Raw genomic sequence first — 24,950 nt, 5'->3', positions numbered from 1 at the left:
ACTGATGGGCTTGGTTTTCATGCGCCATCTGTGCGCTTTCTGCAGAAGACTGGGTGGGAGATAATGTGAATGTGCTGGATCCACTGTCGGCCACCCAATTGACTAATGCCTGTACCTGCTCAGGCCTTACCATCCTTAGAACGGCATTGGGCCCCACCAAATATCGCTGTAAATTCTGCTGGCTACTGGGACCTGAGTTAGTTGGTTCACTAGGACGTGTGGCTGTGGCAGAACGGCCACGTCCTCTTCCAGCACCAGAGGGTCCACTAACACCACCACGACCATGTCCGCGTCCGCGTCCCTTACTAGATGTTTTCCTCATTGTTACCGTTCACCACAATAAGAAAAAAATTATTTGGCCCAATGTATTGAATTCAAATTCAGGCCATTTTTTACAGGCACCTAACACTATCTGGCTATCTATTTAGGTACCGTATTACACTAATACAGGCTCAGCAGTAACGACAGATTTAGCTGAATATAAATTGTAGGCCTAGTATTTAGGCGCTGGATGACAGGTATCCCTTTTACGGACAGAATTAAACTTGGAAATGCACGGTAGCGTGTGAAGTTGTTGAGGATGACCCTATCCTCACCTTCAATCTAATATACCCTTTTATGGATCAATTTAAACTTGGCCTGATACAGCAGAAAAAAAATATTTAGGGGATTGCTAAGTTGGGAATTGTATTCAACCAAGAACAAAAACTGTGCTTTGGCGGACACTAAATAAATTGACCAGCCTCAGCAATAAACACAGATATAGCTGAATATAAATTTTAGGCCTATTATTTATGCGCTGGGTGACAGGTATGCGTTTACGGACAGAATTATTTAAACTTGGAAATGCACGGTAGCGTGTGAAGTTATTGAGGATGACACTATCCGCACCTTTAATCTAATATACCCTTTTATGGATAGATTTAACCTTGGCCTGATAGTAATTCCCTAAATTTGTGGTTTCTGCTCTAAGTTGGGAATTGTATTTCAACCCAGAACAAAAACTGTGCTTTGGCAGACACTAAATAGATTGACCAGCCTCAGCAATAAACACAGATTTAGCTGAATATAAATTTTAGGCCTATTATTTAGGCGCTGGGTGACAGGTATACGTTTACGGACAGAATTATTTAAACTTGGAAATGCACGGTAGCGTGTGAAGTTATTGAGGATGACACTATCCGCACCTTAAAGGGATTCTGTCACCTCCTTTTACGATTTTAAGCTGGCACCATCGCTATTTTGTCTAAAGTAGCTTATTTCCAGGACTCTTCTTTTTACTTTATTTCGTTTAGTAGTTTTGATGTAAAAGCGATTTGTATGTTATGCTAATTAGGGTCCAAGGTGCCCAGAGGGGCGTTTTTCTCACTCTCCGGTGCCCAGTGACGCCCCCCTGCAGTGCCCAAGACAGCCTCCTGATAGTCAAAACACCTCCCACAGCCCGGCAAACGGTTCCGCCCCCTCCGCACGTCATAATCTACCTTATAGATATGCCCTGTCCTCCTTCCTGTCTGCAGCCAGAAAAGTACCGCCTGCGGCCTGCGCGATCATCAACGTCCTGAGGGCAACAGCGCTCAGGTCACATCACTGGGCTCGGCGCATGCCCAGTGAGACTTTTGAGGCTGTTGCCCTCAGGAGGTTGATGATCGCGCAGGCCGCAGGCGGTACTGCGCCTGCGCAGGTTTTCTGGCCGCAGACAGGAAGGAGGACGGGGCATATCTACAAGGTAGATTATGACGTGCGGAGGGGGCGGAACCGTTTGCCAGGCTGTGGGAGGTGTTTTCATTATCAGGAGGCTGTCTTGGGCACTGCAGGGGGGCGTCACTGGGCACCGGAGAGTGAGAAAAACGCCCCTCTGGGCACCTTGGACCCTAATTAGCATAACATAAAAATCGCTTTTACATCAAAACTACTAAACGAAATAAAGTAAAAAGAAGAGTCCTGGAAATAAGCTACTTTTAGTCAACATAGCGATGGTGCCAGCTTAAAATCGTAAAAGGAGGTGACAGAATCCCTTTAACCACCTCAGCCCCCATAGCTTAAACACCCTGAAAGACCAGGCCACTTTTTACACTTCTGACCTACACTACTTTCACGGTTTATTGCTCGGTCATGCAACTTACCACCCAAATGAATTTCACCTCCTTTTCTTCTCACTAATAGAGCTTTCATTTGGTGGTATTTCATTGCTGCTGAAATTTTTACTTTTTTTGTTATTAATCGAAATTTAACAATTTTTTTGCAAAAAAATGACATTTTTCACTTTCAGTTGTAAAATTTTGCAAAAAAAACGACATCCATATATAAATTTTGCTCTAAATTTATTGTTCTACATGTCTTTGATAAAAAAAAAATGTTTGGGTAAAAAAAAAATGGTTTGGGTAAAAGTTATAGCGTTTACAAACTATGGTACAAAAATGTGAATTTCCGCTTTTTGAAGCAGCTCTGACTTTCTGAGCACCTGTCATGTTTCCTGAGGTTCTACAATGCCCAGACAGTACAAACACCCCACAAATGACCCCATTTCGGAAAGTAGACACCCTAAGGTATTCGCTGATGGGCATAGTGAGTTCATAGAACTTTTTATTTTTTGTCACAAGTTAGCGGAAAATGATGATTTTTTTTTTTTTCTTACAAAGTCTCATATTCCACTAACTTGTGACAAAAAATAAAAACTTCCATGAACTCACTATGCTCATCAGCGAATACCTTGGGGTGTCTTTTTTCCAAAATGGGGTCACTTGTGGGGTAGGTATACGGCCCTGGCATTCTAGGGGCCCAAATGTGTGGTAAGGAGTTTGAAATCAAATTCTGTAAAAAATGGCAAGTGAAATCCGAAAGGTGCTCTTTGGAATGTTGGCCCCTTTGCCCACCTAGGCTGCAAAAAAGTGTCACACATCTGGTATCTCCGTATTCAGGAGAAGTTGAGGAATGTGTTTTGGGGTGTCATTTTACATATACCCATGCTGAGTGAGAGAAATATCTTGGTCAAATGCCAACTTTGTATAAAAAAAATGGGAAAAGTTGTCTTTTGCCAAGATATTTCTCTCACCCAGCATGGGTATATGTAAAATGACACCCCAAAACACATTCCCCAACTTCTCCTGAGTACGGAGATACCACATGTGTGACACTTTTTTGCAGCCTAGGTGGGTAAAGGGGCCCATATTCCAAAGAGCACCTTTCGGATTTCACCGGTCATTTTTTACACATTTTGATTTCAAACTTCTTACCACACATTTGGGCCCCTAGAATGCCAGGGCAGTATAACTACCCCACAAGTGACCCCATTTTGGAAAGAAGACACCCCAAGGTATTTCGTGATGGGCATAGTGAGTTCATGGAAGTTTTTATTTTTTGTCACAAGTTAGTGGAATATGAGACTTTGTAAGGGAAAAAATAAATAAAAAAAATCATCATTTTCCGCTAACTTGTGACAAAAAATATAAAATTCTAGGAACTCGCCATGCCCCTCACGGAATACCTTGGGGTGTCTTCTTTCCAAAATGGGGTCACTTGTGGGGTAGTTATACTGCCCTGGCATTTTCCAGGGGCCCTAATGTGTGGTAAGTAGGTAAATGACCTGTGAAATCCTAAAGGATACTCTTTGGAATGTGGGCCCCTTTGCCCACCTAGGCTGCAAAAAAGTGTCACACATGTGGTATCGCCGTATTCAGGAGAAGTTGGGGAATGTGTTTTGGGGTGTCTTTTTACATATACTCATGCTGGGTGAGAGAAATATCTCGGCAAAAGACAACTTTTCCCATTTTTTTATACAAAGTTGGCATTTGACCAAGATATTTATCTCACCCAGCATGGGTATATGTAAAATGACACCCCAAAACACATTGCCCAACTTCTCCTGAGTACGGCAATACCACATGTGTGACACTTTTTTGCAGCCTAGATGCGCAAAGGGGCCCACATTCATTTTATGAGGGCATTTTTAGACATTTGGATCCCAGACTTCTTCTCACGCTTTAGGGCCCCTAGAATGCCAGGGCAGTATAAATACCCCACATGTGACCCCATTTTGGAAAGAAGACACCCCAAGGTATTCAATGAGGGGCATGGCGAGTTCATAGAAATTTATTTTTTTTGGCACAAGTTAGCAGAAATTGATTATTTTATTTTTTTCTCACAAAGTCTCCCTTTCCGCTAACTTGCGACAAAAATTTCAATCTTTCATGGACTCAATATGCCCCTCACGGAATACCTTGGGGTGTCTTCTTTCCGAAATGGGGTCACATGTGGGGTATTTATACTGCCCTGGCATTCTAGGGGCCCTAAAGCGTGAGAAGAAGTCTGGAATATAAATGTCTAAAAAATTTTACGCATTTGGATTCCTTGAGGGGTATGGTGAGTTCATGTGAGATTTTATTTTTTGACACAAGTTAGTGGAATATGAGACTTTGTAAGAAAAAAATATATAATTTCCGCTAACTTGGGCCAAAAAAATTTCTGAATGGAGCCTTACAGGGGGGTGATCAATGACAGGGGGTGATCAATGACAGGGGGGTGATCAGAGAGTCTATATGGGGTGATCACCACAGTCATTGATCACGCCCCTGTAAGGCTCCATTCAGACATCCGTATGCGTTTTGCGGATCCGATCCATCTATCAGTGGATCCGTAAAAATCATGCGGACGTCTGAATGGAGCTTTACAGGGGTGTGATCAATGACAGGGGGGTAATCAATGACAGGGGGGTGATCAGGGAGTCTATATGGGGTGATCACCACAGTCATTGATCACGCCCCTGTAAGGCTCCATTCAGACGTCCGTATGCGTTTTGCGGATCCGATCCATCTATCAGTGGATCCGTAAAAATCATGCGGACGTCTGAATGGAGCTTTACAGGGGTGTGATCAATGACAGGGGGGTAATCAATGACAGGGGGGTGATCAGGGAGTCTATATGGGGTGATCACCACAGTCATTGATCACGCCCCTGTAAGGCTCCATTCAGATGTCCGTATGCGTTTTGCGGATCCGATCCATCTATCAGTGGATCCGTAAAAATCATGCGGACATCTAAATGGAGCTTTACAGGGGGGTGATCAATGACAGGGGGGTAATCAATGACAGGGGGGTGATCAGGGAGTCTATATGGGGTGATCAGGGGTGATCAAGGGTGATCAAGGGTGAATAAGGGGTTAATAAGTGACGGGGGGGGGGGTGTAGTGTAGTGGTGCTTGGTGCAACATATTACTGAGCTACCTGTGTCCTCTGGTGGTCGATCCAAACAAAGGGGACCACCAGAGGACCAGGTAGCAGGTATATTAGACGCTGTTATCATAACAGCGTCTAATATACCTGTTAGGGGTTAAAAAAAAATCACGTCTCCAGCCTGCCAGCGAACGATCGCGTCCAGTCGGAATCAATCAACCACCTCCAGGACGCGTCGCTGAGTACGGCGGTCCGGAGGTGGTTAAAGGGCTTCTGTCACCCCATTAAACCGTTTTTGTTTTTTTTTCTTTACTAATAATCCCTACACTACGATCTCATCATACATAAGCTAATTAATGATTTTCGTTCAGTAGAATTTGTTAAAAATCGATTTTTATAATATGTAAATTACCTTGCTACCAGCAAGTAGGGTGGCTACTTGCTGGTAGCAGCCGCATCCTCCGATGGTAATGACGCCCCCTCTGCTTGTTGATTGACAGGGCCAGGGAACGGAATCGTTCTGTGCTGGCCCTGCCTGTTTTGATTCAATATCTGGCGCCTGCGCCGCGGCCGTACCTCTCTTCAATCTGCGCAGGCGCACTGAGAGGCGGCCACTCACTCGGCCGCTCCAACCTCAATGCGCCTGCGCCGATGACTTCACATCTACACCCGGCGCAGGCGCATTGAGGAGCGAGCGGCCGAGTGAGTGGCCGCCTCTCAGCGCGCCTGCGCAGATTGAAGAGAGGTACGGCCGCGGCGCAGGCGCCAGATATTGAATCAAAACAGGCAGGACCAGCACAGAACGATTCCGTTCCCTGGCCCTGTCAATCAACAAGCAGAGGGGGCGTCATTACCATCGGAGGATGCGGCTGCTACCAGCAAGTAGCCGCCCTACTTGCTGGTAGCAAGGTAATTCACATATTATAAAAATCGATTTTTAACAAATTCTACTGAACGAAAATCATTAATTAGCTTATGTATGATGAGATCGCAGTGTAGGGATTATTAGTAAAGAAAAAAAAAAAAATGGTTTAATGGGGTGACAGAAGCCCTTTAAATCTAATATACCCTTTTTTGGATCAATTTAAACTTGGCCTGATACAGCAGAAAAAAATTATTTAGGGGATTGCTAAATTGGGAATTGTATTCAACCCAGAACAAAAACTGTGCTTTGGCGGACACTAAATAAATTGACCAGCCTCAGCAATAAACACAGATTTAGCTGAATATAAATTTTAGGCCTATTATTTAGGCGCTGGGTGACAGGTATACCTTTACGGACAGAATTATTTAAACTTGGAAATGCACGGTACCGTGTGAAGTTATTGAGGATGACACTATCCGCACCTTAAATCTAATATACCCTTTTATGGATCAATTTAAACTTGGCCTGATACAGCAGAAAAAAAATATTTAGGGTGTTGTGGTAAATATTAATAGTTGTAATCAGCTCGCATCAAAGTTTGTGTAAGGAAAAAGGTGAGTCCCCCTTCCCTCAGCCCCAGTCAGAGACAAACACACGTGTTACCATCTTCCTTGAAAATCCTGAGAGACTCCCCCGCGCTTCTCAGTCTGCTCACCTTTTATTTACTAACAAAAGGTGTAAAAGGGGCTGGCCCAAGACAAGGATACAGGAAGTGATAACATGCAGGAAGTGATGTCAAAGGACAGGGTGGGGCAATCAATGTGGCTAGGACAATGCACACGCCCCATCCCTGTCAGCATTCAACACTGCTCAAAGGTGATCAGTGTCTAATAAAGATCATTCTACTGGTTCCCATAGGTTTGAAATTATCTGCGAGACATTGCTACAGCTATTGTCAGTATACGATACTAGTATACCGACAAGGCAGATATGCATGTCTTAAAAGCAGACATTTCTCCAAGACACAGGGAGACAGATGACAAACTATAAAAACACACACACATCCTAAAGTAAAATGTCCGCATAATAAAATTTCCACAACAAGGGGATTGCTAAGTTGGGAATTGTATTCAACCCAGAACAAAAACTGTGCTTCGGCAGACAGCAGACAGTATTACAATTGGCTAGCCACAGCTGAAACACCAGATTTAGGGTACTGCTATTTTGGCCAATTGTATTTTACCCCTCAATAAAATAGCAAGCACAGCCAAGCCCCTGATGTAGGATATAGCAAAAAAATAACCACACTATTGATGGTTAAATGGACTTGGTGGCAGCTTGTGCTGGCGCACCACAAGACACAAAATGGCCGCCGATCACCCAAGAAAAAAGTGACATAAAAACGCTCTGGGCAGCCTAAAAACAGTGAGCAATTAAATAGCAGCAGTTCAATGATCCACAGCTGTAGATCGATCACTGAATTAAGTGTTTTTGCAGAGTTAATCACGGTCTAATCTCGCCTTAACAGCAGCTGCAACCTCTCCCTACACTGATCATAGCAGAGTGACGTGCGGCGCTACGTGACTCCAGCTTAAATAGAGGCTGGGTCACATGCTGCACTGGCCAATCACAGCCATGCCAATAGTAGGCATGGCTGTGATGGCCTCTTGGGGCAAGTAGTATGATGCTTGTTGATTGGCTGCTTTGCAGCCTTTCAAAAAGCGCCAAGAAAGCGCCGAACACCGAACCCGAACCCGGACTTTTACGAAAATGTTCGGGTCCGTGTCATGGACACCCCAAAATTCGGTACGAACCCGAACTATACAGTTCGGGTTCGCTCATCCCTACCAGTGATGTCTTCTCTGATGTAGTTATTATCTTTCCTCATCTCCTTTCAGACCAGACAGCCCTGATGATTTCATTCAGCCATCTCTTGTCTCTGCAGAGTTTGGCAAATAGACATCTCAGTTTCATACCTTTCTATCATCCTCACACCTTCTCAACACCCCATCCTGGCACTCCAAATACTGTGCCCCCTGTACTCCCCAATACTATACTGCAGAAACAGTCCCCTTGAAATTACTAGTACCATGCAGACAGTGTCCCCTTCAATAATTATTGGCACACAGTGACCTAAAAAATAACTGTGACAAGCAAATCCCTATTAGTGCCCCTGACAAACATTGTGTCCCCCAAAAATAATTGTGCTAAGCGCCCCAAAGTCCCACTAATAGAAATAATTATCTCCCAGAGTGCATAGTGTTAACAGTGCCCCCAATAGTAATAATGCCCCCCTTGTGCCCATGCTAGTAATCATGTTCCCAATAGCCAGTACCAATATTTCTCCCTATAATGTGTGCCAGTAGAAAAACGCCCCTAATATGTTCCAGTGCAAAAATACCCCTTATAATGTGCACCAGTACAAAAAATACCCCCCTATAATGTGCGCAGTACAAAATATAACCCCTTATATTGCGCGCAGTATAAAAAATACCACCTTACCTTTCAGATCAGACTCCCCATATCAAATCCTCAGATCAAACCCCCATATCACACTTCAGATCAGACCCCCATATCATAGTAACATAGTAACATAGTACATAAGGCCGAAAAAAGACATTTGTCCATCCAGTTCGGCCTGTTATCCTGCAAGTTGATCCAGAGGAAGGCAAAAAACCCTGTGAGGTAGAAGCCAATTTTCTCCACTTTAGGGGAATAAAAAATTCCTTCCCGACTCCAATCATGCAATCAGAATAACTCCCTGGATCAACGACCCCTCTCTAGTAGCCATAGCCTGTAATATTATTACACTCCAGAAATACGTCCAGGCCCCTCTTGAATTCCTTTATTGTACTCACCATCACCGCCTCCTCAGGCAGAGAGTTCCATAGTCTCACTGCTCTTACCGTAAAGAATCCTCTTCTATGTTTGTGTAGAAACCTTCTTTCCTCCAGACGCAGAGGATGTCCCCTCGTCACAGTCACAGTCCTGGGGATAAATAGCTGATGGGATAGATCTCTGTACTGACCCCTGATATATTTATACATATTAATTAGATCTCCCCTCAGTCGTCTTTTTTCTAAAGTGAATAACCCTAATTTTGATAATCTTTGAGGGTACTGTAGTTGCCCCATTCCAGTTATTACTTTAGTTGCCCTCCTCTGAACCCTCTCCAGCTCTGCTATGTCTGCCTTGTTTACAGGAGCCCAGAACTGTACACAGTATTCCATGTGTGGTCTGACTAGCGATTTGTAAAGTGGTAGGACTATGTTCATATCACGGGAATCTATGCCCCTTCTGATGCAACCCATTATCTTGTTGGCCTTGGCAGCAGCTGCCTGACACTGGTTTTTGCTGCTTAGTTTGCTGTTTATTAAAATTCCTAGATCCTTTTCCATGTCAGTGTTACCGAGTGTTTTACCATTTAGTATGTACGGGTGACTTGCATTTTTCCTTCCCATGTGCATAACTTTACATTTATCAGTGTTAAACCTCATCTGCCACTTATCTGCCCAAGCCTGCAATCTATCCAGATCCCTCTGTAGTAGTATAGTGTCCTCATCAGTGTAAATTACTTTACACAGTTTAGTGTCATCTGCGAAAATTGATACTTTACTATGCAAGCCTTCTACAAGATCATTAATAAATATATTGAAGAGAATAGGGCCCAATACTGACCCCTGAGGTACTCCACTAGTGACAGTGACCCAATCTGAGTGTGCACCGTTAATAACCACCCTCTGTTTTCTATCACTCAGCCAGTTACTTACCCACATACAGATGTTTTCTCCCAGTCCGAGCATTCTCATTTTATATACTAACCTTTTATGTGGTACAGTGTCAAATGCTTTGGAGAAGTCCAGATATACGACATCCATTGATTCGCCGCTGTCAAGTCTAGAACTTACCTCCTCATAGAAACTGATTAAATTAGTCTGACATGACCGATCCCTCACGAAGCCATGCTGATATGGTGTTATTTGCTTATTTCCTCAAATTTGCTTATTTCCTGATCCTCAAATCAGACCCCCATATCAGACGTCAAATCAGACCCTTATATCACACCTCAGATCAGATCCCCATATCAGATCCTCAAATCAGACCCTTAAATTACACCTCAGATCAGACCCCCATATCAGATCCTCAAATCATACCTCCATATCAGATCCTCAAATTAGACCCCCATATCAGATCCTCAGATCAGATCCCCATATCAAACTTCAGATGAGACCCACATATCACACCTTTGTTTTAGTTCCCCTCCGCATATCAGACATCAGATCAGACCCTCTTTAGACCATCATGTGAGAACCCCATATTAGACCTAAGATCAGACCCCCTTTAGACCTCTATATCAAACCCCAGATCAGAACTTAAAATAAATAAATTAACTTACCTCCCCTCCTCCGCTGCTCATCTCCAGGTCCAGCGGTCTTTCCTGCATTTTTCGCTCCCTGATCTTCCCTGGGCCTGCACTGCACTGTCACCTGACTGCCTGCAGCATCAGTTCATAGTGTGTGCCCTAAGTTTCTGATGCTGTACGCAGTCAGGACAGTGCAACACGGTGCCCCAGGAAGACCAGTGAAGAAGGGTGAGTATAGCGCTTCACTCCCCCTGCCTCCTGCAAACTAGTGAGAGCTTCCATAATGGAAGTGCTCAGTAGTATTCGCTTTATAAGACGCACCCTGTGGGCCCCCCTGGCTTAGGGGTCCGGTCGCAACCACTGTGACCCCTATAGCTACACCACTGGCGCTATGTGAGTAAAATAAATAACTAAATATATTATTCACCACATATAACTGTGCACATCTCATTATCTGGCATTATCATACAGAGTGAATACGTATTATCCATTCTCATCACTTTTAATAGGTTTTCTCGGAGGTGATACCACTATCTTATTTTTGTCCTAGTAAAAATGCTGCTGTAAGTGTATTTGGTTTTCCTTCAGCTGTGTTCTGTATGGTGATAAAGGGGGCACAGAAGCCACAATCATCATCTTTTCACCATGCGCGCAGCAGGGTGCTTGGTTGGGAAATATTCTCTGTCTGTCATGAGAAAACCACAACTTCTTCCTGACATTTATATACCCTGCTCAAAAAAATAAAGGGAACACTTAAACAACACAATGTAACTCCAAGTCAATCACACTTCTGTGAAATCAAACTGTCCACTTAGGAAGCAACACTGAGTGACAATCAATTTCACATGCTGTTGTGCAAATGGAATAGACAACAGGTGGAAATTATAGGCAATTAGCAAGACACCCCCAATAAAGGAGTGGTTCTGCAGGTGGTGATCACAGACCACTTCTCAGTTCCTATGCTTCCTGGCTGATGTTTTGGTCACTTTTGAATGCTGGCGGTGCTTTAACTCTAGTGGTAGTATGAGACGGAGTCTACAACCCACACAAGTGGCTCAGGTAGTGCAGCTTATCCAGGATGGCACATCAATGCGAGCTGTGGCAAGAAGGTTTGCTGTGTCTGTCAGCGTAGTGTCCAGTGCATGGAGGCGCTACCAGGAGACAGGCCAGTACATCAGGAGACGTGGAGGAGGCCATAGGAGGGCAACAACCCAGCAGCAAGACCGCTACCTCCGCCTTTGTGCAAGGAGGAACAGGAGGAGCACTGCCAGAGCCCTGCAAAATGACCTCCAGCAGGCCACAAATGTGCATGTGTCTGCTCAAACGGTCAGAAACAGACTCCATGAGGGTGATATGAGGGCCCGACATCCACAGGTGGGGGTTGTGCTTACAGCCCAACACCATGCAGGACGTTTGGCATTTGCCAGAGAACACCAAGATTGGCAAATTCGCCACTGGCGCCCTGTGCTCTTCACACATGTGACAGACGTGACAGAGTCTGGAGATGCCGTGGAGAACGTTCTGCTGCCTGCAACATCCTCCAGCATGACCGGTTTGGCATTGGGTCATTAATGGTGTGGGGTGGCATTTCTTTGGAGGGCCGCACAGCCCTCCATGTGCTCGCCAGAGGTAGCCTGACTGCCATTAGGTACCGAGATGAGATCCTCAGACCCCTTGTGAGACCATATGCTGGTGCGGTTGGCCCTGGGTTCCTCCTTATGCAAGACAATGCTAGACCTCATGTGGCTGGAGTGTGTCAGCAGTTCCTGCAAGACGAAGGCATTGATGCTATGGACTGGCCCGCCCGTTCCCCAGACCTGAATCCAATTGAGCACATCTGGGACATCATGTCTCGCTGTATCCACTAACGTCACGTTGCACCACAGACTGTCCAGGAGTTGGCAGATGCTTTAGTCCAGGTCTGGGAGGAGATCCCTCAGGAGACCGTCCGCCACCTCATCAGGAGCATGCACAGGCATTGTAGGGAGGTCATACAGGCACGTGGAGGCCACACACACTACTGAGCCTCATTTTGACTTGTTTTAAGGACATTACATCAAAGTTGGATCAGCCTGTGGTGTGTTTTTCCACTTTAATTTTGAGTGTGACTCCAAATCCAGACCTCCATGGGTTGAAAAATTTGATTTCCATTTTTTTTTTTTGTGTGATTTTGTTGTCAGCACATTCAACTATGTAAAGAACAAAGTATTTCAGAAGAATATTTAATTAATTCAGATCTAGGATGTGTTATTTTTGTGTTCCCTTTATTTTTTTGAGCTGTGTACTTGCTGTCATTAATGATGATGATGTATAAATGTACATGGAGGTCACAAGGGTATAATAACCTTATAGGAACACTTTGAGGCAAATTTTTTAAAACCGTCTAAAAGAATAACTATCTTTGGTGCCCATAATAATCAATCATAGTGCAGCACTAAACAGAATGAAAGCTGCACTGTGATTGGGCAGCTAAAACCGTTGGGCACATTTTCTAAAGGTTTTATGCAACAAAAATTTGATTATATATTTGCGACATTTCGGGCATCACTCTGCTTTTCAGAAGTAGCAATAAAAGGTATGGGACTTAGTGGGAAGGGTGTGGCCTCTCACCGTTCACTATAAACTGGCATAAATTAAAGCTGAAATCTGTGCCAGCTCTTAGCTGGTGTAGATTTCAGTTCAAGATGCGCCTGTTAAAAAATTTAGCGCAGCTCACTCCAGCACACAGGAGAAGAAAGCTGGTATCTCAAACACCACTCTTGATCAATTCACCCCCAGTTTATAACTATAGACAGAGACTGGGGGTATCAGCAGATTGGGGACTTAGTGTAGGTTGGGGAAAGGTAGGGTGGAAGAAGCCAAGGTGATGGCTGAGAGTGGATGGTGATGTCATCACACTGGGAGCTCAGGCCCTTCAACATCAAGAGAGGAACGACTGCCTCTGCTTGTGCAAGTGAATGAGGTGAGTAGTTTTTTTTTTTTTTTGTTATGACCCCCCTGTACTTTGTTAATAGTGGGATCTACTCTGTGGGGGGGACACTATGGGGGACAGTATTACTGTTGGGGGCCACTATGGGGGGTATTATTACTGATGGGGCCACTCTGGCGGGTATTATTACTGATGGGTGCCTCTATGGGGGACATTATTAATGTGGGCGCCACCATGGGGGACAATATTAATGCTGGGGGACATTATTACTGATGGGGTCCACTCTGGGGGACATTATTAATGCTGGGGGACATTATTACTGATGGGGGCCACTATGGGGGACATTATTGATGCTTGAGGCCTCTATGGGGGACATTATTAATGCTTGGGGCCACTAAGGGGGATATTATTAATGGGGGGGGTCACTATGGAGGACATTATGTTTACTGCAGGATTTGGAATTGAAATAAAAAAAACAAAACAATGAAAATCACTCATTGTTAATTCAAAACGGCCATTAAAACACAGCCAGACAGCCAGAAAATGGATGCAAACATGGCCATGAAAAACTGACAGTGGGTCCGTTTTTCATGACCATTTTTTTTCCCACTGTCGTGTGAATGTAGCTTTGGAATCCGTAAACTCCATGTTTGTAATTGAAATGCTGCGGCTGACTACTTAATACCAGTCTAGTCAAATTCCAAGCATTATTTGCAGACATTCAGATTAGTGTCTGATCTGAAGATTATCCCTGGATCTAGGGCTGTTGGTCTACTGTAATATTTTGCTATACTTTAAGATACATAAAGTTTTGCAGTCCCTGTGCCTATTAATGATATATCTTGGTGCGGCTACTGTCGGAGTGTTGTTCTCTCTTTCCTATGTGACTATAATAAGTGTGCACTGTAATTAACTTCTTCTCTCAGTTTGTGATGTTTTTGACTTTTGGAGCTCTCTAGCTATTTGAGAGAGGTTGAATCCTGTGGAAAAAGTTGCCAAGAAAACGACTTGACAGCTCAAGGATCAAGTGTAAAGTTCAGCCCAAGGGCTTCTCCACCCCCCAAAATGTCTCCAAGGCTACGGGGAACATTTATCATTCTGTATAGGACAGTTTTTTTCCCGCATGATTTGTTGCATGTTTTGTTTTGTTTGTTTTTTGTGCAAAATTCTTTACCCATTTACCCACTTACACCATACTTTGCCACTTTTCAAAGTGGTCTAAGTTTTATGAGAAGTTTTATGGGTTTAGAACAGTTTAAATGGCACATTTACTATTTGGGATATTTGCAGAAGTCATAAAAAGTCTCATCTCCACTCCAGGAAACCCACTGGTGTACTTTTAGAGACATATGCGGCCTGTGTTTCCTGGACTGAGAATGGTGCGAATCAGCCCTAATATTGCTCCCTGGAAATCCAAGAATGTCAGTTCAGACAGAGAGAAAGGTAGATAGATAGATAGATAGTAGATAGATATTTGATAGATAGATAGTAGATATATATTAGCTAGATAGATAGTAGATATATATTAGCTAGATAGATAGTAGATATATATTAGATAGATAGTAGATATATATTTGATAGATAGTAGATATATATTAGATAGATCGATAGTAGATATATATTAGATAGATAGTAGATATAAATTAGATAGTAGATATATATTAGATAGATAGATAGATAGAAGAAATTCCACGGCACATCCAAGAAGTAAAATAAATGTAGTGACTTTATTCACCAGGCATGCAACGTTTCGATCCGCTTCCTGGGATCTTTTTCAAGCAATGGCCAGGAAAGATCCCAGGAAGCGGATCGAAACGTTGCATGCCTGGTGAATAAAGTCACTACATTTATTTTACTTCTTGGATGCGCCGTGGAATTTCGTCTTGACTACTGTAATTCATTACTAATTGGTGTTCCTCTCACTAAACTCTCCCCCCTTCAGTCTGTCCTAAATGCTGTAGCCAGACTCATCTATCTATCTATCTATCTATCTATCTATCTATCTATCTATCTATCTATCTATCTATCTATCTATCTATCTAATATATATCTACTATCTATCTAATATATATCTACTATCTATCTATCTAATATATATCTACTATCTATCTATCTAATATACACTCACCTAAAGAATTATTAGGAACACAGTGTTGGACCCCCTTTTGCCTTCAGAACTGCCTTAATTCTACGTGGCATTGATTCAACAAGGTGCTGATAGCATTCTTTAGAAATGTTGGCCCATATTGATAGGATAGCATCTTGCAGTTGATGGAGATTTGAGGGATGCACATCCAGGGCACGAAGCTCCCGTTCCACCACATCCCAAAGATGCTCTATTGGGTTGAGATCTGGTGACTGTGGGGGCCATTTTAGTACAGTGAACTCATTGTCATGTTCAAGAAACCAATTTGAAATGATTCGAGCTTTGTGACATGGTGCATTATCCTGCTGGAAGTAGCCATCAGAGGATGGATACATGTTCTCATTCTGTTTACGCCAAATTCGGACTCTACCATTTGAATGTCTCAACAGAAATCGAGACTCATCAGACCAGGCAACATTTTTCCAGTCTTCAACAGTCCAATTTTGGTGAGCTCGTGCAAATTGTAGCCTCTTTTTCCTATTTATAGTGGAGATGAGTGGTACCCGGTGGGGTCTTCTGCTGTTGTAGCCCATCCGCCTCAAGGTTGTGCGTGTTGTGGCTTCACAAATGCTTTGCTGCATACCTCGGTTGTAACAAGTGGTTATTTCGGTCAACGTTGCTCTTCTATCAGCTTGAATCAGTCGGCCCATTCTCCTCTGACGTCTAGCATTCACAAGGCATTTTTGCCCACAGGACTGCCGCATACTGGATGTTTTTCCCTTTTCACACCATTCTTTGTAAACCCTAGAAATGGTTGTGCATGAAAATCCCAGTAACTGAGCAGATTGTGAAATACTCAGACCGGCCCGTCTGGCACCAACAACCATGCCACGCTCAAAATTGCTTAAATCGCCTTTCTTTCCCATTCTGACATTCAGTTTGGAGTTCAGGAGATTGTCTTGACCAGGAGCACCCCCCTAAATGCATTGAAGCAACTGCCATGTGATTGGTTGACTAGATAATTGCATTAATGAGAAATAGAACAGGTGTTCCTAATAATTCTTTAGGTGAGTGTATATCTACTATCTATCTATCTATCTATCTATCTATCTATCTATCTAATATATATCTACTATCTATCTATCAAATATATATCTACTATCTATCTATCTCCTATCTGGATGTGCCGTGGAATTTCTTCTATCTATTCATTTGGAGCAGTATCGTCTCCTCAGCCACTGGCACTCTATCCATATACAGGAGATTGCAGTGCTGCCCAACTCGCATTTTTTTCTAGATAGATAGATAGAAAATAGATAAATAAATAGATAGCTAGTAGATACAGTATGAGATAGATAATAGATAGATAGATAATAGATCGATAGATAAATAGATAGACATACCATTTGACCATGACTGACGCTGAGATGACTAATTGTAAAGTCTTGCAAGTATTCATTGTGTCTAATGTTGTCACTTTCCAGTTATCTTTGGGTTAACCCTGTACAGAGACTAGATTGCTCATTAGACTTCGCCCCCTCCAACCTAATGCTGATCATGTGTTTGCCTCCAGCTTCAAGGTGCAAGAGTGCAACCCTTACAACTCACAGCCAGCAGCTTATATAAAGAGAGGCAGAGGAAGGATAGCAGTTGCTACTCAGAAGGTGAGAAATGGATAGTGGTGGTAGTAGTGGGGTTTAGGGGGGCGGAGACTTCCTGATAGAGGGACTGGAAAATATAGAGCTATATGGTTGGGTGTCAACAGACCAAAACTAATTTGTTTAAAATGTAAGACAGGACTTCTATGGACTTGACATAAAGGGTAATATTGGGTAACATTCTGGTTATGGGGTAGAAAGAACTGAATGATGGTTGCCTTTTGGGTAGTAGAAGCTTTTTTAAGATATTGGGGTTCTAGCCCTATCATCTCTTTACATTCAGTATCCATTTTTCTCTTCAAGGATCCTACAGGCGCATCATGAAGTGGACAATTCTGCTGCTGACCATTGGGCTCCTGGCAGGTAATTTTTTTACTTAATAGTAGACCATAAGGAAATTTACGGCTAAACAATAACAGAAGGCCTATGATATATGGGGGGAATTGATGGTAGTACTAAGATAGTAATACATTTTGGCTCTCTCAAGGCTTGGATGCCACTCACCATCATATTTCCACAGGAGCCCAGGCCCGATCACTTTTCAAAGATGCACCAAAGACAAAATGGGAATCTGCCCTGGACAGCTTTTGGCACACACTGAACAAAGTAGAGGAGGCCGCAGATGAAGCCACTTCAAGGATGAAAGATTCTCAGATCGGCAAGGAACTCGAGTGAGTAGAATAAATTGTTGAGTTCATGGTGGTGGTAACTTTCAATATGTTGACTGTAGGGCCAGGTCAATGGCTTCTCAAGACCTAGTAACATAAAACCGTAGTTGTACTTCAGACTGACCATATCACTCTAGAAATGTTTGCAACCATTTACATCATATTCTCAAAATAGGTACAATACACTATACATATGTCATTAGTCTGCCACTTATTGGAGATAAGCCCAATTTTTAATAAAATAGACCTAAAGTAAACCTCTAAAATGTAGAAAAAAGTTTTTTTTTTTACCCCCCCCCACCCCCTTAAAATCAAGGGGGTATTTCCATCAGTTCAAGATTGTTGGAGGTCTGACTTCTGGGGCCCCCACCAATTTTGAGAATGAAGCGAACTGCAATCCCTTCTAAGTTTTCCCAGCACAATGAAGCTTCCTGCCACCTAGATTTCTAGGAAACTGCGGCCGGCACTGTGCACTTGAATGAGGAAGTCTTGCCGTTTTCTGCATAGCAGGTAGCCTGGATCGCCACCAAGCAGGGACAAACAGTGAAGGCAATATGGTACAACTGTATACAGAATTGTATATGTGCGATTGATTGGAAAACAAAACAAAAAAATTATACCTAAAAGAGATTTATGGGATTAGAACAAATACTATGGGGTCATTTATTATGCCCCCATTGCCAGTTTTCTGGAGCAAAAAGTCACAAATCCAGGGTCCTAATTTGTGTTTTTATGCCACCCTCACCACTTTACAAAGGGCCTGTGGTAAAGGCGGGCCATCGGCCCTGGCACAAGTATCATCATTTATGCCAGTTTTCTGGTGTAAATAATGACTGAAATCTACGCCAGCTTGATTTCAATCAGAGGCATGGCCTGCAACCTCCAGGGGCGTTAGGGATATCATGGCACACAATGGTCATAATAAATCCGAGCTCCCCTATGCTTTTTTTCCAGAGACAGTGCCACCTTTATTCATGGGTTGTGCCTGCTACTGCAACTCATCCCCATTCAAGTGAACAACCCATGGGCAGGAGTTGAGCTGTTCCTCAAAAAAAAAAATATATATATAATTCTGGACTTTTATGTGATGTGATGAAAAGTGTAGTCACTAGAGTCACCATTATTGATAGCTCTACTAGCATTTAGCTATTGACTGAGCTCTCAGTTCTATATGAAGTTTTTTCCTTCATATAATTATTTCATATCACTTCACGTCTCCACACAGCTGTCACCAGGTGTAGCATTTTATGAGCTGAAGCTCTGAACATTGCAGTGAGAGCCTGTGGGAATGACCAGGACAGGACAGGGCATGTCCACCTGGGAGACATATTATGTGTCTGTGATAGCCTGAAGACATATGATAAAACCTGCACAACATAGACACTTTTGACAGCGCATAAAACATCTGTCGGCAGCCACTTTTCTTAGTTCTTAGTATTAGGCCGAATGCACACGGCCGTGTTCCGCGAGCCGTGAGCAGTCCGTGGTATGCCGGCCTGGATTCCTGCTGAGAGCAGGAGCGCACGGCGTCATTGGTTGCTATGACGCCGTGCGCTTCATGCCCCCGCTGCACCACTGTAATACACTCGTATGATCTGTTATTAGACATTATCATCTTACTTTATAATGTTAGATCATTCCCCCCAATCATAAAACAAATGGATTGAATTGATCTTTAAAGGCTGCGGACCAAAATAATGCATCCAAAAAATCCTGTCTTGTGCAGTGCAATGTGTAACTTTTTTTTAACATCTTTTGAGGCGTTTTTGTGGTGTTTTTACCAAGCAATATATTTGAGCACCTGTTTTTTTAATAGCATTTACTTGCATGACTTGCATTTTATATAGAAAAATTATATACCCTGTCACTTCCTGTTTAGATCAGTGAGGGGTAAATACATTGGTGCAAAAAAAAAAAACTTAATGCAAAAACTGCATTTATGAATGCCACCTGTGTTTTTTTCAAGCAGTTTAAAAAAAAAAATGCCACAAGTAAAAAAAACACACCTAAATCATGCTGGGAGTTAAAAAAAAAAACATCGACCCAAAGAATGCTACTACAAAAAATGTCTGTATGTCCTACATTCAATATTTCCCATAGGCATCCATGAGTTCTTTTGTTTTGTTTTGGGGTTTTTTAAACTAAAAATGATGCAAAAAAATGCCTGCAACAAAAAATTACCAAAAAAACCCTATGTGAGACATCAGCCATAAAGTGGTTTTCCAATCTTATGCAAGGGGGTTGTTCAGTTGTCAGCTTCTTTGCCCCCTGATAGCCTCTGCTTCTTGGCCCCATGGGCCACCGCTGTAGCCAGCCATTGACTGAGCAATGATTTCCTGTGTGTCAAGTAGGACCAGGAAGCAGAGACTGGCGGTGGAGCATAAAAGAGCGACAGAGGATCATTGAGGTGAGTAATTACTTATTTTATTATTATAAAAAAAAAAAATAAACAACTTAAAGGGATTTTCCAAAACGTAAATACTGATGACCTATCCTCTGGAAAGTTTTGGAAAACCCTTTTAACCCCTTTAACTGTTGTAGAATAGAAAGTTTTGCAACCATCTAATATATTTTGTTTCAATTCCTTAGGCCTCTGTCACACGGGCGAGATTTCCGCGCGGGTGCAATGCGTGAGGTAAACGCATTGCACCCTCACTGAATCCGGACCCATTCATTTCTATGGGGCTGTGCACATGAGCAGTGATTTTCACGCATCACTTGTGCGTTGCGTGAAATTTTCAGCATGCTCTATTTTGTGCGTTTTTCACGCAACGCAGGCCCCATAGAAGAGAATGGGGCTGCATGAAAATCACAAGCATCTGCAAGCAAGTGCGGATTCGGTGCAATTTTCATGCATGGTTGCTAGGAGACGATCGGGATGGGGACCCGATCATTATTATTTTCCCTTATAACATGGTTATGAGGGAAAATAATAGCATTCTTAATACAGAATGCTTAGTAAAATAGCGCTGGAGGGGTTAAAAAAATAAATAAAATAACTCACCTCATCCACTTCTTTGTGCAGCCCGGCTTCTCTTCTTTCTTCTTCTTTGAGGAAAAAGACCCGTGGTGATGTCACTGCGCCTATCCTATGGTCCGTCACATGATCCATCACCATGGTGATGGATCATGTGATGGACCATGTGATGAGCGCAGTGATGTCATCAAAGGTCCTTTACCCAGGTCCTGAAGAAAGAAAAGAAGCCGGGCTGCGCGAACAAGTGGATTAAGGTGAGTTAAATTTTTTTTTAAATTTTTTAACCCCTCCAGCCCTATTTTACTAATAATACAATCTACACAACACCTAAGCCAAACCCAAACTTCTGTGAAGAATTTCGGGTCTGGGTACCACATTCAGTCTTTTATCACGCACGTGCAAAACGCATTGGACCCGCGCGATAAAAACTGAACAACGGAACGCAATCGCAGTCAAAACTAACTGAAATTGCGTACCTACTCGCGCGGGTTTGCCGCAATGCACCCGGGACGCATCCTGAGCCAAAACATGACGCCCGTGTGAAAGAGGCCTTACTGGTTTCAAGATCTCTGCTTGCTGTCAGTGAATAAATTAAAATGCTGTTTACATCTAATAACCATTAAACATGTCCTCATTATTTCCTTACAAACAACTGGTTACAAGAGGGAGCTCTGATCCACTGTGATATGTGCTGCTTGTATTTTAGATATACAGAGATTTTCAGCCTCTAGATATATATATCACCATGAATACTTCTGTTCACTGACCACAGGATGAGCTTTTGATAATTATGGGGAATTCAAAGTATATTAGAAAGTTGCACCATATTTTTTTAGACAGTGATTAATGGGTTTTTTGGAATTGAAATGTTGAAGACTTATCCTCAGGAAAGATTATCAATATCTGATTGGTGTGGTCCAACTCTTGGTACTCCCGATGACCAGCTCTTCGAAGGGGTTGCAGTGCTCACCCTCTTCCAAAGCCTAAACCTAGCAGTCACATGCCATTCCTGCACACCATTGATTGGCAGGCAGTGGTCATGTGCATGTAGACGGCATGTCAAATTTGTGGTCCAACAGTCCATCCTGCCCAAGCCCCTGACCATGGGTTCCTTGTCTCGGAGAACCCCTTGAATAACTCTTTATGTCACATGATAAAATTCTGTCTGCCTTTGCAGTTTTTGTTTCAGCAAAATAATACGAAAATTGCACAAATGAACTGATACATAAAATAAAGGTTTATGAGCTGGATCATGGGAATGTACATTATATATAAATATATATATCGGAATACTACAATTTTACTGTAAAGCACATTCTCAGTTTGCAAATGATGATGGGGGAGGGGGGTTGGGAGTTGCCTGCAGAAAAGTAAAATATATTTATAAGACTCAGAAATTCATCTACAGAAGCATGGAATGTAACACAACATTTTTTAGTCAGGACATGTTCAAAGACATCTTATATGGCTGAGACCGAAATACACATTTTAGGAGAAAACACTGCTACTGCAGTTAGTGACTTTGCAATGGTATATGCAGACAATGCCAGATTGGAATGCTTTCAGTTGTCTTCTGGTAGACTTTTGGGGCTCATTATTGTGTCTTGGTCTACCAGAGGATCCTCTAGAACTGATGGCCAGTCAATCCCTGAGTGTGGAGGTTTTGGGTATACTGAAGAGATGCAATAAGATATACAGATATGTAGATTGAAAGAAGATAAATTGGATGGATGGATGGATAGATACTATAGATAGATATGATAGATTAGATAGATACAATGGTTTACCTGCAATAGAGGCAGACCACTGAGCTGCTATGGGGCCCATGGGGAAAAAGTGCCGGCAGTGAACCAAAGGACCCTCCCACCAATTACACTCATTACTGTCCAGCTGCAGTATAGTATTTCTATGGTGTGGTTTCCAGGTTAGATAGGAGCATCTGCCAGGACCTGTGATGACATCATCATCATCACGGGTCCTGTACATCTAGTAAAGAAACTGCACAAAGCATCATCACAGGTCCTTCAACCCCCAACAGCATGGAGATGAAGTGCACAATGAACTCTCCAATGAGACTAGAATGATTATAAAGACAGATAGAGAAAGAGAGAGAGAGAGAATGGAAGAAAAACAGAAGCGCAGTCAATGGAGATGTGGGTTCAGTGGGTACAGTCCTTCAGGGATCCTGCGCCACAAGTCCACTATATATACAAAAGTAAGAAAAACGAGGCAGCACTTCAAAAATGAGTTGAAGAAAATGTGGTGAACCAGTGTATATATATATATATATATATATATATATATATATATATATATACACACTGCATCTATTATATAGTATAATGGATGCATTGGACACAGGTATGTAGTATACCCAGCAGTGTATTGATATGTGAGGTATGAGGTGTAATACATGCAGTGGGTTCTGATATATAATATATACAGCAGTTTACTGATATGTGAGGTAGAAGGTATAATAGATGCAGTGTGTACATATATATATTATATAAAACAGTCTACTGATGTATGAGTTACAAGCTACAATAGATGCAGTGTGTTAGGGATAGATAGTATATCCACCAGTGTACTGACATGTGAGGTACAAGCTCACATATCAGTACACTGCTGTATACTGTATAATGGCTAGGAATGGGTAAAGGGGGTTGTGAATGGGGCATGGGGGCCCAATTTAGATTCTTGCTATGGGGCCCAGTGATTTCTTTGTATTCCCCTGGATAGATACGACAGACAGATAGATAGATTGACAGATAGATAGAAGGAGGGATAGAGGTTTTGTCATTTCAATATAATAGACAAATGCATTTAAAATATAATGGAACAATAATATTCACATTATGTCTACTGGACCTTTGTTGACCTTCTTTAAAGAGTTCGTGTCACTTCACACAAAGGTGGAATATCGCTAAGAAATTTGCGCTTGCTCTGCTATTTTCTGAACTCCCATAGAAGTGAATGGGGAGCACACCGAGCATGTGCAGTGCACTCTCGTTCACTTTGGGGGCTCTGTTCTAGATATAGGTGAAGGTCTCGACCTATGGGACCTACGCCTATCTGACACTGGTGAGATGTGTGAGATGACACAACTTTAATTTTACAAATACTGTAGTACTAGTTTATTTTGATCATACTTATCTGCTACTGTACATTTCCCTAAACCTTCCATGGCTTTATTTTTAGTGTACTTATCAAGGAAACTATGGAAGAACTGAGCAATTATGCTGATGATTTAAAGAGTAAGGTTGGACCCATGGCTCAGGATGCTCAGCAACGTTTCAACGATGAGGTCTCTTCTCTAGCTGATAAACTCAAGAGTGACATGGAAGACACAAAGACTCGGGCCATCCAGTATTCAGGAGACTTGCGCTCCATGTTTGATCAGAACATCGAAGACGTCCAAGGAAAAGTTAACATGTACATGAAGAAGTTAAAAAAACGCCTACAAAAAGATAGTGAAGATCTTAAGCAGAAACTCAACCAATATGGGGAAGACCTCAGCAAGAACACTCAGGAAAAGATAGAAAATCTCCGTAAAACTATTGACCCCTATGTGTCTAATCTGAAGAAAAACGGACAAGAACGTCTTCAGTCTCTAAAAGATGTCATGGATGAACAAGGGAAACAGTTCAGGGACAGATTTGCCTCAGTGGCAAAAGATGTGCAGAGCAAAGTCAAGAAAATGGCCACTGATGTTAAGAGCAGTGTAGACAAGCTGTCAGACCAAATGAAAAAGTGGTTCAACCCCTCCATAGACAATCTCCGTAACCAGCTTCAAAACCTGGCCAAGAGTTTGCAAAACAAGAAGCAATAAGACATTGACCTGTGTCCCTGAACATGGTGCACCACACTCATAGCTTTCCAAGCTGTTAGCTTTTGCTAAAAGTTCTGCTGATAATCCTGAATTAAGAGTTTGCAGCCAGCATTGAATTGTAAATTTAAGGCCCAACATGTACTAGCAACCACATCACATATTGATATCATCACCAGAAATGCTGTTGACAAACAGAATAGTTACCTTTCTAATTGTTTTCAGGTCAGTCCAGATGTGGAGACCTTGAAGTCCAGAGTAATTTCTTTTTCACCACCAGGATCTGAAGATGCTTGATGGAGATATTAGGATATAGCTTAAATTGAAGCTATTTAAGTATACTGTACACATCTACAATCCAGAGAAGCTAGGAGAACACTGCTCACCAATGTTTTGATGCCTAAGGGAAC

At 42.5% G+C, this 24,950-nt stretch overlaps 1 protein-coding gene across 2 annotated transcripts in view; it reads left to right on the top strand.

Moving 5' to 3' along the window:
- Positions 1–24,662, top strand: part of APOE (apolipoprotein E) — a 45,503-nt gene extending 20,841 nt beyond the window's left edge. Inside the window, exons 2-5 of one of the 2 annotated variants that reach the window (XM_040434200.1) lie at positions 16,985–17,075; positions 17,373–17,432; positions 17,590–17,740; positions 23,913–24,662. In XM_040434200.1, the coding sequence (XP_040290134.1) occupies positions 16,985–17,075; positions 17,373–17,432; positions 17,590–17,740; positions 23,913–24,543 (933 nt within the window). In that variant the 3' untranslated portion in view covers positions 24,544–24,662. Of the gene's footprint in view, positions 1–16,984; positions 17,076–17,222; positions 17,244–17,372; positions 17,433–17,589; positions 17,741–23,912 lie in introns of those variants that run through there. The other variant, XM_040434207.1, reaches the window with a different exon arrangement.
- The last annotated feature ends 288 nt before the right edge of the window (positions 24,663–24,950 follow it).

This window comes from Bufo bufo, chromosome 1 (assembly GCF_905171765.1).
Source record: "Bufo bufo chromosome 1, aBufBuf1.1, whole genome shotgun sequence".
Classification (NCBI taxonomy): Eukaryota; Metazoa; Chordata; class Amphibia; order Anura; family Bufonidae; genus Bufo; species Bufo bufo.
Note: the sequence above shows the minus strand (reverse complement) of the source record. Positions and strands in the feature narration are given on the sequence as shown.